At 32.3% G+C, this 17,333-nt stretch overlaps 3 protein-coding genes across 3 annotated transcripts; 2 read left to right on the top strand and 1 right to left on the bottom strand.

The window, feature by feature from the left end:
* Window positions 1–931: 931 nt before the first annotated feature.
* LOC133692669 (photosystem I reaction center subunit IV A, chloroplastic-like) lies at window positions 932–2,125 on the top strand. The gene is made up of 3 exons (XM_062113770.1): window positions 932–1,303; window positions 1,758–1,823; window positions 1,908–2,125. Exons 1-3 carry the CDS (start codon window positions 1,052–1,054, stop codon window positions 2,010–2,012), a joined length of 423 nt encoding a protein of 140 aa, XP_061969754.1. The 5' UTR covers window positions 932–1,051; the 3' UTR covers window positions 2,013–2,125.
* Window positions 2,126–6,146: 4,021 nt separating this feature from the next.
* Window positions 6,147–7,134, top strand: LOC133692955 (probable glutathione S-transferase). The gene is made up of 2 exons (XM_062114140.1): window positions 6,147–6,544; window positions 6,626–7,134. The coding sequence occupies exons 1-2, from the start codon at window positions 6,236–6,238 to the stop codon at window positions 6,983–6,985; spliced, it is 669 nt and encodes a 222-aa protein (XP_061970124.1). The 5' UTR covers window positions 6,147–6,235; the 3' UTR covers window positions 6,986–7,134.
* Window positions 7,135–7,427: 293 nt separating this feature from the next.
* Window positions 7,428–10,321, bottom strand: LOC133692956 (monothiol glutaredoxin-S10-like). Its single transcript, XM_062114141.1, has 5 exons — window positions 9,836–10,321; window positions 9,664–9,737; window positions 9,312–9,386; window positions 8,197–8,223; window positions 7,428–7,784 (listed from the first exon to the last, which is right to left on the bottom strand). The coding sequence occupies exons 1-5, from the start codon at window positions 10,138–10,140 to the stop codon at window positions 7,708–7,710; spliced, it is 558 nt and encodes a 185-aa protein (XP_061970125.1). The 5' UTR covers window positions 10,141–10,321; the 3' UTR covers window positions 7,428–7,707.
* Between the last annotated feature and the right edge of the window lie 7,012 nt (window positions 10,322–17,333).

Here is a 17,333-nt window from a genome sequence, read left to right on the forward strand (position 1 = left end):
TGTTTGGCAAAAACAAAAACAATGATAGAATTGATGAGACCCATCAATAAATGAGTTCCAACATGAAGTGAATGTGATAACTTTCCCATCTTTTTTTTTATACTGTTGAAATCTTAAAAGACTAAAATAACTTTTTTCCTTGCTCTTGTTATACAAATGAGAGAGTAATAGAACACTCAAGCTATGATGCAACATACATCAAATGCACCGCAATTATTTTGTTCCCTATGATTTTTCAACCGATATCGTTTCATGTATGCAAAACCATGAATACCAGAGGTCTTTTTGAATGGATTACGACTAGTTTAATAAAATAATAAAAATAGAATTTTAATATCACATTGTTGTATTTATAATTCATTAACAATCCAATGCCCAATAATGTAATTCGAAACTATAAAATTAATATATGTTTTTTTAGTCATTTTATTATCAACTTTATTTTCAAAAGCAGTTTTAACAAAAAAAAAAAAACTTTTGATTTTTTTCTATTCAACAACAATTTCAACTAAACACAAATTTTAATCCAACCAATCATAACTAAAATTGATTTTTTTTTTCTTTTTAAAATCACAATTATAAAAACTATCCAAATATATCATAAATTAGATAATTTTTTATTTGGATTCCTATCAAACCGGACAAGAATATAATGAAACCGAATACGGTATGACCTAAATCTCATTATGCAAATGTCATTTTTTTTTTAATTCCAGAAATTCCTTTTCCAGTTCTAAAAAGATGGAATAGAAAAGGGGCCCGAGTGGATAGGCTACTCAAGGGAGCCCATCGTCCGAATTACAGAAGGGAAGACATGTAATCGCATTATCCAAAGGAAAGAGATATGGTGCATAAGTGGCAGCAGCCTAGTGGAGGAAAAGATTGAAATTAGTTTCCAAGATGAGATAATTCTGTCCAAAAAAACTAAGAAATTCACTTCATTAATTCCAAGCCTCTCAATCTCCACTTCCTTGTCTTCTGCTCAACCAGAGAATTTGGTTGCCACACTTCATCTATCATTAGAAAAAAGAGAGACAGACACACAGACAACATGGCTAGCTGCAACATGGCATCAGCTGCTTCAGGATTTGCGTTGACACCAGCTGTTGCAACCAATACAAACTCAACTTCTAAGCCCACCATGTTGTTTTTCTCTTCAAAGAACAACAACAAGAACTATTCGAGGCTTGTCGTAAGGTCAGCTGAAGAGGGTGCATCACCACCTGCTGCCACCACAGAACCAGCTGTAGCTGAAGCTCCAAAACCTAAGCCACCACCTATTGGACCCAAGAGAGGAACCAAGGTCAGTTATCAAACGTTTCCAGTTCCTATACTTTTGATAGCTAAAATATGTGTCGAGGTTTCCGGGAACCAGGACTCTCTCTATTCTTCCATGTTATATCTCAATTGCTGCTGCTAAAATCGAATTCAGAAAGCCACAAAACATTAGTGTCAGTTGAACTACAAGCACCTGTTTTTCTCTTATTCGCTTGAAAAATACCAAATTTACAGTGTTAGTAGCATCATAAACAAGTCTCACTGACAAAGTACATCAAATTGTGAATTGCTAGAATGAGTTCAGTCTCAAGGGCTACCTCCACTGAAAACAACCATGCTTTTGGTCTTGATCATCTAAGATGTTAAATGGGGGTTTTGAATTCCCTTCTCATTGCTTAGATTCGGACTTAGCTGTGACAAGCAAACAGTTAGTTGTAAGTAAAAATAGTCGTAACATTTCTGATCCAGTCACACTACAGGTGAAGATACTGAGGAAGGAATCCTACTGGTTCAATGGCTTTGGATCCGTAGTAGCTGTTGATCAGGTAATACCATCTCTCTCCTCCCTGACCTTTTTTTATCTAATTTTTTTTTGTCATGGTTATTTACTATGGATTTGGATCGGACAGGACCCCAGGAGCCGCTACCCGGTGGTGGTTCGATTCAACAAGGTTAATTATGCAAATGTATCTACAAACAACTACGCCTTGGATGAAATCGAAGAAGTAAAATGAGAGTGATGTTTGTGCATTGTAGTTTTGGTTTTCTTATTACTTATCCTACTCTCTACCTTAAAGCTTTGTATGTTTCATGAATGTGTATCATACTCCACCTCTGTGATTCTCTATTCTTCCTTGTTATATCTCAATTGCTGCTGCTAAAATCAAGTTCAGAAAGCCACAAAACGTTAGCCCTTATGTTCACCAACTGGCTGCAATTTGTACTGATTTTCTGACCACAATGGAGGCACAATCTCTATCCTGCTTTTCCGAAAGAGTTTAGAGTTGATAATTCTACAAATCTGGTTAAATTGTATGGTAGAGGTGATAAAATGTGGAAATTTGAGTCAGTAAGCAGCTTCATGACACAATCTGTGATGTTTCTTGAAGAAAACAAGGCCTCGTAATCATTCAGAAATCATCATAGGAAGAAACTCGATGAATGATATGATATGTGCTAAAAACGGAAAAGCTTGTAGACTCGTAGTGCTTTTAGATTCTTTGTTTCCCTCTGTTATGTCAGTACAACGTACATATGAGCAGCGATGAAAACCAGAATCCCGAAATGCAAAAAACCCTTAAGCTTATGCAGGCATCGATGTCATCACTTCCAATTTATTGGTCGAGGCCATAAGCTTCTTACATATTGTTGGGCAGCGAGTCAATCTGGAAATGTATGCGCCACTATGTGAAATGAAAATCCTGACAGATGTACTGTCCAGCCCTGTGGAAAAAGAATGAACTTGTGGAATCCATAGAACAAATTAGTAATGGTGGTGAGTTGTGACAAGTCCAGAATTTGCAGAAGAAAGATCAGCGAGGTCAACTGCAGCAATTTGGTTTTAGTAAAAGAAAAGGAAAAAAAGGTTAGACCTAAATTTTGCTTGGATTTAAGAGGTGAGGAGAACAATATGTCAAGGATTCAACCGAAAATTGCTTCTAGGCAAGGACATGTGATAAAAGTAGATTTTGCAGTAGAAAAATGTATGAACCATTAGCATCGACATTCACCAGCAATAACTGCTCTCCTGCTCTAGTTCATTATTTTTTGCAGGGGTAATCAAATATTTTGTTATGTAAGTATTACTGTAAGCATGGAGATAATGTATTCCACAGTAAATGATGATCAGCTAACCCGCAGTTTCTGGAAAAATATAACTATTTAAAGAACTCTTCCATCCATAACATCAAGAAGACCTGACCGCATTCCTTTTGCTGGTGGCAGTTGGGCGACAAAAGCATTTCAAGGAGGATAACCAACACCACTTCTATGGACACGGCCATCCATACGTAGAGACAAATACCTGCAGGACAGAACTTACTCAGAAAATGAAGATTTATAATGCAAGCACCTTCCTAACTTCTATATACAAATAAAGGGAAAACAGAATGTTAAGGATCACACAAATAGAAAGAACATCACAGCAAATAGAAAGGAAACAGTCTCACGAGATAAAGATTTTAAGTGGTTCAGCTATGTCAATGTCCACAAGCGAAGAAGAGAAAATTTCACTATAATCAGAATAATACAAGTTTGGAGAACTTTCAACAAGTGCACTTGATTGTCTCTGCACACAACAGATTGTCCTTTTGTTTTGCCACAAACACGCACACACACTCATATAGTACATTACAGAACTGATTTCTTAAAGCATGCTTCACATTCTCATAACCATCTGACATAGTGCAGTGTAAAGATAATCATGCCGTGAGAAGAAACTGTTTTGCAAGAGTTAATCCTTGCATTTTCTTGCACTAGAAAAAGTTGAGCAAATGGAAGAATGCATACACGGGAGATTCAGGGGAGATGCCAGCCAGCTTCTTTTGTTCATCTAACTAGCTGCAATTTGATATGCATGGAATCAGAACGAGAGAGAACAAAACTTGAAAACAACGAAGAAACATTGTTCTGGCATGATTTCTTAATGAGACCATAGAGAACAAAATTTGATTTCAAGGTATTATGGGCTCTGACACTAAAAGGTGTAAAATATGAGTACATGCAAGAGGATTTACTCTACAAGAGCGATTTGCTTTTCAAGTATGGTCCGGTCCACAAAAAGGTCCCAGTGCTTGTGCATTGCGAGAAACCCATCTCAGAATCACCTGTTATTCTTGAGTGCATTGAGGAGATATGGCCGCACAATCCTTTGCTTCCACTAGGCCCTTAATGAGAAACCCTTATGAGATATGGCCGCACAATTATTCTCTATTTAATTATTGAGAGTGCTTTGTTAAATAAATTTAGAGTTGTTTAGAGATTTATTATGTAAAATTTTGATTTTTTTAGTTTTGAATAATTTTTTAAAAGCTGAGCTGTTCCAAACTACAAGTCGTCTAATTTCTCAGCCTCCAATAGTAATCTACACGAACTATAAATAAGAAATCTTCCAAGTTTCTATTTAGAAGAGTGAGATTATTACGCCTAGAGTGCTAACTTTCTATTCTGTGACTTACGTAGTTTTTCTATCTAACAGACAACAACTAAAAAATAAAAGATATAAATTACTTTTTATAAGAAAATTCAAAAACTCCTATAAATTGGCAAAATATCAATTTGTTCCTTAAATAATATTCATATATTAATTCATGATAATTTTAGAAGTTAATTAACTCAATTAAGTCCTTACTTGATTTTTCTAAGTCTAGAAATATAATCCATGTATTAATTATATTCTAGTCTTTAATTTCTAAAATATATTTTAATCAAGTCATATTTAATTAAATCATTCTAGTTTAATTTCTGACTAATGATTCTTAATGTGTGTGACCCATTAGGTTCTTAAAATGTTGGTTAAAATATAAATTATAGTTATAATTAAATAGAATTAAATAAATTAAAAAATTTAATTTGTTATCAATTCAACAATTTATTAATTTATATTTGAAGTTCATGTTTATCGTCTAGCAACATGTCATGATCCCCAAATATTAGAAAAGTCATTGATGATTTGACTTAATCTTTAAGTGACCAGTTTCTCAGTGCAGTTAATATCTTTTTATCAATAATATTTTGATTTAACATGCTATATTAAATCATGTTTGTTCTGTATATAATAGTTATTGATTGTTTAAATAAAATTTGAAACTCTTTTCAAATATAATTCCACCCTGTCCAATGATTTATCAGTCAATATTATTTCAAAACAGACAGAACATTTTTCTTAATTCACACAGGATGATGAATTCTCTCTTGATCACTCAAGTACTTCCATGTAGTTCATATTATATCCAATGTCTGCCCATTCGTTACATCGATTAATATAACATGTAACAAGATCAAAACATAATATTCTCTATATAAGATAATTTAGTGATATCAAGTTTAAAGATCACTGTGAGCCTTTACATAAATATAAGTAATCTTTCCATATGCAATTCCTATGCAGGTCGGTTTAGTATACATGTTTTATGACCATCACCTACATATTAGTTATAGATATCCTTTATACCTTAACTTACGAGAACAATTGCTTCCTTTCATAAAAAAAAAGACTATATATATATATATATATATATATATATATATATATATATATATATATATATATATATATATATATCAGTTTCTACGACTAATAAATGTCTAGTATTTAAGAGAGTATCAACCAAGAACATTTTAGAAACAATGTTTTGATGTAATAGAAATCCTGTAATTATAACAACTTTATAATTTTCTTTGCAAAACATTTTTATCCAATAAACTTTATCTATACTATAAATTTATAAATCAAATATTAGATTTATTACTCTAATATTATATGAATATTAAAAATAAATTAGACTTTTATTAATAATAAATATATATTTATATTAATATAATAATATCACATATAACCAATCAATTTAATTTACTACATTACATATTAAACTAGCTATTTGGTGGCAATGAAATTGGATTGGCAGACTTGGCCTTTGGATGGATTGCATGGTGGCTTGACGCCATTGAAGAAACCGTTTATCTTCTCTTGACTAACGAATTATAAGAAAAGAAATGATGGAGGGCTAAAAGTCAAGAGTTTTCTATATTTTAAGATTATCAAGTCAAAAGCAAACTTTTCTGAACACTTATAGGTTAAATTTTATAATCTGGTCAAGCAAAATGGAGTTGTTAGTCAAAGCAGCCTGCGAGGGGAAAATTTAAATAAATCTTTGAATCAGGAAACGTAATTCCCAAGCAAAATCATCCTACCTGACCACTATAAACTGAGGTGGGGAAGGCAGCATCCTAGCAAAATATGGAAGAAGTGAAGCTACTAGGAGCTTGGCCTAGTCCATTCAGTTACAGAGTTCTTTGGGCTCTGAAACTCAAGGGAGTAAGTTATGAATTTGTAGAAGAGAATCTCTCCAACAAAAGTGAGTTGCTTCTACAGTATAACCCAGTTCACAAAAAGATCCCAGTGTTAATCCATGGTGGAAAGCCAATAGCAGAGTCCACTATCATTCTTGAGTACATAGAAGAGACATGGCCACAGAATCCCTTGCTCTCAGAAGATCCTTATGAGAGAGCTATGGCTAGATTCTGGACCAAGTTTGGAGAGGACAAGGTATATATATACTTCCTTTACCGATCTAAAGTCTCTTTTTCTTTACTTGTCTGTAATTCTGTACATGTTCGTTTGCTATAGAGCCCAACGTTTTTTGCCTTCTTTCAAACTGTTGGAGAGGAACAAGAGAAGGCAACAAAAGAATTCAAAGAGCTGCTAGGAATCATAGAAGAGCTTGGCCTTGGTAACAAGAAATTTTTTGGGGGTGACAAAGTTGGAATGACTGACATAGCCTTTGGATGGATAGCTGGCTGGCTTCAACCCATGGAGGAAGCAGTTGGTGTCAAGCTGCTGGAACCTGGTAGCTTCCCTCGTTTACATCTATGGACTCAGAATTTCAAGGAAGTTGCCGTCATCAAAGAGAACCTTCCTGATTATGATGAAATGTTGGCCTATTTCAGAAGTCTACGGCAGATGTTTATGGCACTAGAAAAATCATAGACCATTATTTGTATTTTTCCACCAAGATGAATGCTTCTAGCAATGAAGATTGAAAACATCCATCGCAGGAAACATCATATATTAAATTTATGTATGATTACAGATAAGAGTTTATTTAACTTCAATTATAAGCTCTTATGCCTTGTGTATAGCCCACTTCGTTTCAGCCAGTTTGAGGTGAGATGAGAATGAAAAGTTACCATTGCAAGAGCAAGAGCAAGAGCCCTAAACATGATTGCAACTACCACTTCGAAACTAGAGAGCTTCTCCTTGAGATGGAAAGTCCTGAGTTGATGGAGGCTAATGCACTCCAATGCCACATTTCAGCGTCACACATCCACAGCCAGCGGAAAACCTACATCCACAGCCTCTTGGTGGGTGCTCGTGGCCAGCTGGGCTAAACGCAGGATTAATCCACTTAGCATTGAAACATCGCCACGAGTTTTGGCTAAACAAGGTTCACAGTGCATTTATGTAACAACTTTTGTGAATTCAATATACAGTTCAACGAAAGAGATCCATATGAATAACTTGAAATTAAATCTATGTCAATGAAGTAAAAAAAAAGGCCATGAAGAAGCAGAAATGTGGTGTCGGGTATCTTCCGCAACAATCGAGGGTTGTGCTTGGGAATTGAATTCTTCATGGACAAATGAGTTCTTCATGGACAAATGACAAGGTTCTTCATAGACAAATTTGTTCTTCATGGACAAATGGCAAGGCTAGCCCTGTGACTTTTTAGCATTAGCTTCTGACAACAGCGGTTCAAGTTCACCTTTCCGGTATAGTTTCACAGTATCTGCGTGAGGACATAAACCAGACATCAGAGTCGAAACTTGGCCTGCCTTTCACATAGCATCATGACCACCAAGCGGACCTCAAAGAAAATATCAATGCCTACTTAAAGGAACTGAAAGTTCATTCAAATACCCAAATCTATAACACATCTACAATTAAGGTGAATGGTGTAGAAAATAAGCAGCTGATTCATTAACAGGAACATCAAATATATTTAATCAAAATCTTGGGAAGCTTGTGGACAGATGATATTCAGAGTAACACAGCTGATTTAGAGATTTTTAAGAATCTGTGGAGAAAAGATGGTTTGTTGACACTCAGGAACTATCTTATGAATCATTGGTATCCTTAACATGCAATCATAGTAAATTAATCGAACAAGAAAATTCATAAAACAACCGCAAATAATATACCTGTGCAGCCACCGATATGTTTGCCCCCTGATCATGTAGAAAAACAGAAATGTGAGCATCTGATAGCAGTGAAAATCGAATAAAAGGATAGAAACAATAGGGCCTAAAAAAAAGGAATGGATAAACTTTTCATAGTTAGACAGGGAAAAAAACAGAAAGAGGAAGGAGTAATTCCCATGTTTCTTTTGACAACATAGAGGAAAATTTCTCAGGAGAAAGGTGTAGATCATCTAACTCTATATGCAAATAGAACCTTAACTTAGAATGTATAATTTGACATAATAATGCAACTACAATATACTATTTCTTAAAACTATAAACGAAAGGAAACAAATAACATTCTGGTTCATTTTCACTTTCTACCGAAAAAAAGGGATTCATTTTCCAGTCATGTTTTTGGGACAGGTGATTCAGAATTCACATTGACTTATAAATTTGTTCACTTTGCACCACTGCTAAGGTTTATACCAGCTAACCAAAATCTCCTACCATTTTATTTCCCACAGCACCTCAACTACCCTAAAGGAACAGTGAACTGTTTGCACATAAATCCAAATTTTCAGGTTTATATATTCAAATTAGTCCATAATTAAAGTAGATATCACCACAAACACTCAGATATTTGTTTGACGTTGGAGGCAGTAGCCTCCATTGAAGTACAATAACAAGCTACACATGCTAGAACATAAGGAATTGTCATTGAAAAGAGCAGCAAGGCATGAATGAAGCCTTGCTATTACCAATCTGATTGAAACAACACAGATCCAAATCTTACAAGAAACATTTCTATGTCGGCCAATTATAATATGTTATAATAAGTTACGCATCAGCATGAAAAAAGAACTTATTGCAGTGGAAATAAATTAAAACACGCTTCCACACACACCAAACAAAATCATCTTGCTCATCAATTTCACTAACCACATCAGAAAGAATTGCTACACCTTTTTCACACGTCAACATAAACTTTCACTCCATTAACCCTAACAAAGAAGTACAAAGACAAACACCTTGCTAGTTTCCTGAAATCTGCATAATCACTGAAAGCTACAAACAAACGAAATAGTCTTCCTCCTACTACTCAGTTAAAGAATAAAGAGCAAAGCACCACTAACCAATAAACACATTTGGAACAGTGTGTTGGCCTGTGAGCCTCTCTAATACTTTCTGTATCTGGGGTCCTTGAGCGCCTGTACAAAATTAAAAAATTACACAAAAAAAAAAACAATTTTCACCAGTTCAAAACCTAATAACCTTATATCAAATTTCCCAGAAAAAGATCCAATGCATAAATGGAAAAAAAAATTGTTAACTTTGTACTGTTAAAATCTGTAACAACTCAAATTATTTGGAAGAATCTAAAAATAGCCTAAATCATGAGTGATCCTATCCAAGAACCAGCAGCACCTAATAAACAAGAAATCAAAGAAAAAAATATAAAGTAAAAGAGAAATGAACCAAACATACCTAATTCGTCCAATTCAACGACTAATGGATCCACATTTAGCCTCTTGAACAAAGACTTCACCTCAAAAGAATACCTTGAATTATACCCAAATGAAGAAACCATTAAAAACTCAAGCTTTCAAAAAAAAAAATGGAAAAAAAATAAAAATTTAGTAAGAGATATAGAACTCACGAACACCAAGTTTTGGAGTAAACTACAACTGGGTTCTCAGCTACAGTCTTCTTGACGGCGTCTTCGAGCCTGGACCCAAAGGAAGAAGAAGGTGAGGAGGAGTCCGTAGCTCGAGCCGACATGGGTCTGTATCTTTTTGGCCCATTGATGCTAAGGATCCTGCTGCAGGTACTAGTTGTCTTAAGGCTGCTGCTGCTATTGTTGCTTAATGGGGTTGAGCAAATGGGGAGGCCACGAAGGGAAGAGAGAGTGCGAAAAGACTTGAGAGGAAGAGCAGGTGTGAGATTTGTGAGTGTGTCTGCCATTGTTTTTTTTCTTGCAAGATGGATGGCTTAGCGTGAGCTTTTTCTTATGGATCAATACGTTCGCTGATGTCTGCTTTGCTTGGATTGCATTTCTCCTCTGGGTCCTTTCTCTTCATGTGTTTGTATTTATTGTTTGCTTTCTAGGATCTAAACCTAAGACGGAAAATGAACTCCCAGCATCTAATTCCATAAGTAGTCTTAAAGTACAGTTTTAAAACCTTAACTTGGAGTCAATTCGACACAATGGCTGGGTGAGTTAATTTTATTTTTAATTAAAATTTTAAAATGATATTATTTTAATTAAAAAATTAAAAATCAATCAATCAATTTTTTATTAATTTTTACCATAATTGATCAAGTTACGAGTTACTCAAGTTTTGATCAAATTTAAACAAGTTTATATATATATTTTTTAAAATCAAATCGATTCAGATTCTAGATTAACTCGTATACTAGTCGAGGTTTAAAACTATTATCTAAGAGTAAAGGCTTGAAAGGATTCGGGGAGAGTTTGATTGATCATTTGGGTGGAATTTCTTTTTGAATTAACATTTTTCTTATTATGTTAAACTAATAATAGGTTTAGACTGGAACCCTTATATTTTGTTTATTTTGATTTTAATTTATTAACTATGATATACCTAGATTAGAACTCTTTTACAACTATCATTATTGAAAATCCAACTTTTTAACTAATAAATTAACCCAAAAGACTACTAAAGTAATTCTTTTAATCTCTCATATAACATTTTGATATAAAAACACTAGAAAGTGATAAATAGCAACGAAAACATTATAGCAATTGCTGATGAAATTACCGACAGAGTAAAAAATTTATTAAAAACTTCATCGACAATTCCGTTTGAAATCTAACACGTCATGATTTATTGAAGAAATTGCCAACAAAATATTTATGTTGACAAATGTAAATAAGTTATAACTGACAGTTCTCTTTCCCTTCTTTTTCCTCCTGCCAACAAAAATACTAGTAGCCCCTTTTATTTCTCATAAATCTAGCCACTCCAACTCGCCACCATCGATCTACATCTATATAAGTAGTGTCAGCATCCATCGTTAATTTTTTTGTGAAGTTTAGATACATAAAGTAATCAAACCCGTCTATTTTTTTGGTAACTCATTTATGTTTCAGGTTAATTTATTAAAATTTCTTGTAGTATTTGTAGTTTGCTTGTATATTTAAGTGTTTTACAACTTTTTTCTAAAAAAAATTATCATATTAATATATGATTTGTATGCTAGGATTTGAAAAAAAAATTGAATTTTGTTATCATTTGATAAAATGGAATTTGATTTTGTAATTTAAATGTGTTATAATTGAAGAAATGATAGGTTATTTTAATGGGTACCAATCATATTTTGTTAATTTTTATTGTGAAATTGGCAATTTGGGAAAAAATATTTTTTTATGGAATTGATAAAATTAATATTATTCTATATAGCAATGGGTGATCGTTCTTGAATATATCAAGATTCATCTAAAAGATTGTATACACAAGACTATCTTCAAATAGTTGAGGGTTTTTATTAATTTTGTACTTTCTAAACCAAAGAATATTAGTGCAGTTGAAATTAGATGTCCATGTATGAAGTGTAATAATAAAAAGTCTCACTATAAAGATGTTGTGATGATGCATCTACTTAAAAAAAGGTTCATTGAGAAGTACTTATTTTGATATGCGCACGGAGAACCCTATATCCTCACGAAACCATGTTATAAAGGATGATTGGCTCAAAATTGTAGTTCTAGCAACATACATGGGTTTGCGGATGATAATAGTAATCCTTATAGAAGTATGGTAATGAATGCAATGAGAATAAATTAAGGTTATTCAAGTGAAGGTTCACGTAACATCCTTTTAGATGGATAACTAAAAGTAGATATAGCTAGGTTTTTTAAAGTTTTAAAAGACTCCGATGAACCATTATGGGATGGGTGTATAACTTACAATAAATTATTGGTCATTGCACGGTCGTTTACCATCAAGTCAGATTATAGGTCGAGTGAGGTTGATTATGATAGCAAAATTGAATGAGCTAAAAACATATTACCATAATGACATGAGCTGAAAGAGAATTTTTATGTTGTAAAATCCATGATGAAAACTCTTGGCCTAGGATACCAAAAATCAATATATGTCCAAACTTTTACATGTTGTACTATAGTGAATATATAAATTTTACCGAGTGCAAAACCTATCACCATGCTTGATATAAACCCAATAGTGATCGAGAAAGGACATTTGTCGCATATAAAAAACTAAGATACTTTTCAATCACTCATAGATTGCAAAAGTTATTTATGTCTCCAAAACCTACTGAAAACATAACATGCGTCATTCACATGATACAATAGATGGAGTTATGGTGCACCCTTCTAAAGGTTAAGCTTGAAAATAGTTTAATAGTGTGCATCTTTAGTTTTTAATGGAACCATGGAATGTATGTATTGGCTTGTGTACAGATGGATTTAATCCATTTTGGATCCTTTGTTGCACCCTATTCTTGTTAACCTGTCATGTTAACAATTTACAACTTGCTCTTAGGGATATGTTTGAAGTTGGAATTCATGTGCTTGTCTATAGTCATATTTGGTCTTTGTAATCCAAGTAGAAATGTAGATTTTTATCTTCAATTGTTGATTGATGAGTTAAATCAGTTATGATCAATCGGGTCGTTGACATATAATATATTAAGAAAACATATTTTTCAGATGTAGACAACATTAATGTGGACTATAAATAATTTTTCTATTCATGAGATAGTTTCAGGTTGGAGCACACATGGAAAATTAACTTATTTATACTTTTATATGCGATTTGTGGTATTTTTATACTAGGTTGTGTGATTTGTGGTATGATCCCAATAAATATATAAAACATTTAGCCGACTCTAATTATATCAAGGTATGAAAGAAGTATAAACTGAGTCATATCACAAAGGATAATTCGGAGAAGTTTCAAGAACTTGTGGTATTAGATGAGTTTAAAAGTCAATCGCGATCCGAGTTGTAAAACCAAATAAAAAAAATACATGGTTCGGTGAGAAAGCACACTGGCTAACCAATCCTCTTATCAACCATGCAAGATGCCTGGTAAAATTTTTAAATTATTTTTTCTTCAATTTTTAATTGACTGTTTATTTGTTATAATTTTTCACAACTTATTTATTTTTGTAGGAACAACAATGTGGACGCGAGCATACTCTGATGGAGTTATATGAGGAAACTGATATAAGGAGGTTTGTAGATAATAGGGTAAGGTTTTTTTTTTTCTTTCTAAATTCTTGTGATTTTTACAATTCTTTTAATTATAATTGACTCTTTTTTTTTGTAGAAACATATAACGTCATAATGTATGAAAAACATGGAGAAGACTCTTTCATGCATCCTTTTCACAATCCTCAGTTACAATTAGAGGCCGGAGTAATTAATAAACTCGATAAGAATCAGGTTTATGGAATGCCTGTAACATTAACCAGAGAAATATGGTCTGACTATACTGCTTCGACTCTAGACACACAACAATCCAATCCAAGCTAGTCAACACTATAATTTGAAGCGAGGGTCCCAGAACAGGTCAAGGAGAGAGTAGCTAAATTAGAAGAAGAAATGAAAGCCATATTATAGGAAGAAAATAGGTGGAACTAGGAGAAAATGATAAAATATATGGCTTCACATTATCCCTCTCTTCATTTTTGTAATGCTGAAGGAAATGCTGACGAATAGCAAATTTTCAACAAAACATTTTTTGACAATGTGTTTTTATCGATAAATTCATTGACGATGTAAATGGTCGACAAAATATTCTGTCTGAGTTTTGTTTTTAATTTTTTGACAGTGAAAATCATTTATAAACTCAAATCAAACTAAAATTTTTAGTTTTTAGTTTTATAATTTGAATTTTCAAGTCTTAAAAAGGTTAAATTTATTGATGATTTTGTTTAAAATTGCTATAAATGAAGTCACATCGAGAATAAAATCTTTCATGATAATGGTATTGTTGCTAATATTGATTAAAACCGAATAAAAAGGTTTGCAAACCATAGTTCATGTATTAAAATTAAAATAAATAAAATATAGGAATAGTCAATCCAAAGAACAAAAATAAAAAAAAAACAGGGGATTTTTTATAGTTTAATTTAATGAAATCAAACAAAAATATTTTTATATTATTTTTAATTTTATTAATTTAAATAGATAGATTAAATTAAAGTGGTGGGATTCAAAGCCCTTGCTACTTGGTTATTAAAATTTTGATATTATATTAAAAAATTATTTTAATCTAAAAACTTAAATTATTTGATGAAATTTAATATGAAAACTAAGAAAATAAATAAAAATAAGTTCAAAAAGTTAAGAGAGTTTTTTTATATTTTATTTCTTAATTTTTTGAAAGTTGAGTAAACTTTAGCTTATTTATATCGACTTATATTTTAGTATATCAAGCTATAGTTATTTTTTAAAATATTTTTTATTTAAAAATATATTAAAATAATATCTTTTTTATTTTTAAAAAATTATTTTTAATATCAATGTATCAAAATAATTTAAAAATATTAAAAAATATTAATTTGAAGTGAAAAAAATAATATTTTTTTAATTTTTTTAAAATACTTTTAAAATATAAAAATACACAGTAGTACTGTATATTTAGGTGCTGGAAAACCCAGTCTCGCGAGGATTCCTGCACCGATTTTGCTTCCTGTCTCTGCTTCCGTGATTTTGCTAGAAATTTCTGCTGCCGCCGTTGCCTCTTCCAGCCTGGTTCTCATCAAAGAATTACTACACGGTACAGAGAAATTCAAGTAGACTTGAAACCTAAAATCAAACCATAATAGCAGAATTATAACATGCTAGGGTTTGAAATATCGTTCAAGGGATTCTCTTGAACATAAACAAACTGGGCAAACCAAAGAAAAGGTGGTAAAGTTCTTGCACAATGGGTATTAAGAAGAAATAAGTAAAACACATAAAAGAAAAAAAAAAGGGTAGCTTGCAGAAAACATTTTGAAAATGGTCATTTCTTATTAATAAGGATAAAATTAGTTAAATAATTAGAATTATACGTATAAATAAAAAAAAAAGAACTATAATACAATAATCTAATACTCATCGTTTGGAAAGATTGGTATTTATAATCTATAATAATTAGTTTAAGAATTGTTTTGTATTTGCATTTTCTTTAGTCTAACAGTTGAAACAAAGAAACATAAACGATTTGATGTTTAATACATAGTTATTAAACTCAATATGATATGATAAGTTAATCTAGAAAATTTATAACTTACAATCAAATTTAAAATTATGTTTTAATTTAAATTGAAAAAAATATTGACTCGATCGATAATAAAATTAATTAGTGAGAATTTTTTATTATGTTTTAAAAGATAAAACAATGTCCTTCTGATATAAATAATTAATTTATATTAACTCAATGACCCATGTTTTAGTCCAATAATCTATTGACCCGGAATCTTTTCTTGACAGACCCCGAGGCGGGTATGAGAGCTATGGCTTGAATCACTCTTTTGAACCAAAAATAAAAAATAAGAACTATGTTACCATGAAAGCTCACCGTCGTTAAGAGTTGAGCTGAAACAAAGTGAGCAACGACTACTCAGCGGTTTGTGGGCTTATTTTGTGACTTCTCAACCCGTATCGTGCAGGCTTGGAAGAGCTGGGTTGAGTTCCATTTTCTTACCACCCAATCCAACCAAAATTGGGCTCAGGTTTACTTGGTTTTGCCGAGTGGGTTTGACTCTGTGACAGAAAGATTGCGGGGGTCGCATGAAACTGCATTGGTTCTATATATATATATATATATCCTTTTCACAACCTGGTTTGGGTCCTAAAATTGGAGGTTTTGTTTTTTGGACTAGGTTTAGAGCTTTTGTTGGGTTAAGGTTGGTCCAATGGGCTGTCCAGCCCACCTTTTCTTCTTTTCTCCTTCTCTCTCAACTCAGATCAAAGGTTGGGTTAGTTGACCGCATGTTGGGTTCAGCATGACCAATTGTTGAGTTGTGATGACCAAGTGCTGGTTCGGTTGGTTACTGATCTCTGGATGTTGAGAGCTGGTTCACGACCAAAGGTGACGTAGGTTCGTTTGTTTTGTCTAGCCCACTTTTTTTTTTTCCTTTCTCTTCTTGAAAGATTTTGATATGTTATTTTTAAAAATAAAAAAAATATCATAATAAAAAATATTTTTAAAAATAATCACAACTACAGTATTCTTCTCCTCCCTTGAACTTAGACAATGTATTCCTTGTAACATCCAAATCATGGTGTCTAAATATCTTCCATCCCACGAAACTGTTCTATAAATTTCAGGATTCGTTTTGGATTTTTCCCAACTCTTCTCTTTGGCTCGACTTACAGCATTATTATAAGAGACATGGAAAATGATTATGTGGTTTCTCCAAAACTAGCTGCCGTTGCTAGCTTGTGCCAAACTGGCTGCCGTTGCTAGCTTGATTTGGGTCTAGACTCTAGGATACTCTGTCCTCGTGCTCTAAAAGTGTGCACTGCACTGCTAACCTGACTCTCATGGCCTCCTCTGTCCTCGTGCTCTAAAAGCGTGCTCTATCTCATAAGTGAAGGCCCTATCAAAAACTCGCATGCCTCTACAATTTGTAAGCTGTCAGCATGGGGGCCAGTCCATGTACAGGCAATGGGCTTTGATTAACCCCTCAATTAAAATCTTTTTTAATGCTTCTTATTTTTTTTATTTTAATCTTCTTTTTTATTTTTTTTATCACAATTGTTACGTGGTTATATATATATATATATATATATATATATATATATATATATATATATTTCATTCATCCATTTTTGATTTATAGGTAATAAACCTATAGACTTCTTAGCTTTTTTATTTATGATGCTTCTAATCTATTGATATAGTAATATATTTAACAAAACTTATTTTTAAAAATCTTTTTATATCTTCTAATTTATTTTTTATATTTTTAATCATAATTTTTATATGGTTTTTTTTAATGTTTCATTCTTTAACTTTTGATTTGATGAGGAATTGACTTCCAAGTTTTTTTATTTGTGATGCTTTTGGTTTATTAATATGGGTAACAAATTTGACAAGTTCTTCATGAGATATGAGATAATTTTTTATTAATTATTTTTACTATTTTAACATTAAACATTATTTTTTTTAAAA

This window comes from Populus nigra, chromosome 4 (genome assembly GCF_951802175.1).
Source record: "Populus nigra chromosome 4, ddPopNigr1.1, whole genome shotgun sequence".
Classification (NCBI taxonomy): domain Eukaryota; kingdom Viridiplantae; phylum Streptophyta; class Magnoliopsida; order Malpighiales; family Salicaceae; genus Populus; species Populus nigra.

What these genes read in the sequence shown, in the direction of transcription:
- LOC133692669 (XM_062113770.1), top strand. Translation starts at nt 1,052, where the DNA reads ATGGCTAGCTGCAACATGGCATCAGCTGCTTCAGGATTTGCGTTGACA. An exon ending in GACCCAAGAGAGGAACCAAG is followed by an intron (nt 1,304 to 1,757) that starts GTCAGTTATCAA and finishes GTCACACTACAG; the next exon opens with GTGAAGATACTGAGGAAGGA. An exon ending in CCGTAGTAGCTGTTGATCAG is followed by an intron (nt 1,824 to 1,907) that starts GTAATACCATCT and finishes TGGATCGGACAG; the next exon opens with GACCCCAGGAGCCGCTACCC.
- LOC133692955 (XM_062114140.1), top strand. Translation starts at nt 6,236, where the DNA reads ATGGAAGAAGTGAAGCTACTAGGAGCTTGGCCTAGTCCATTCAGTTAC. An exon ending in CCAAGTTTGGAGAGGACAAG is followed by an intron (nt 6,545 to 6,625) that starts GTATATATATAC and finishes CGTTTGCTATAG; the next exon opens with AGCCCAACGTTTTTTGCCTT.
- LOC133692956 (XM_062114141.1), bottom strand. Translation starts at nt 10,140, where the DNA reads ATGGCAGACACACTCACAAATCTCACACCTGCTCTTCCTCTCAAGTCT. An exon ending in TACTCCAAAACTTGGTGTTC is followed by an intron (nt 9,738 to 9,835) that starts GTGAGTTCTATA and finishes GTATAATTCAAG; the next exon opens with GTATTCTTTTGAGGTGAAGT. An exon ending in ACATATCGGTGGCTGCACAG is followed by an intron (nt 7,785 to 8,196) that starts GTATATTATTTG and finishes GTCCTCACGCAG; the next exon opens with ATACTGTGAAACTATACCGG.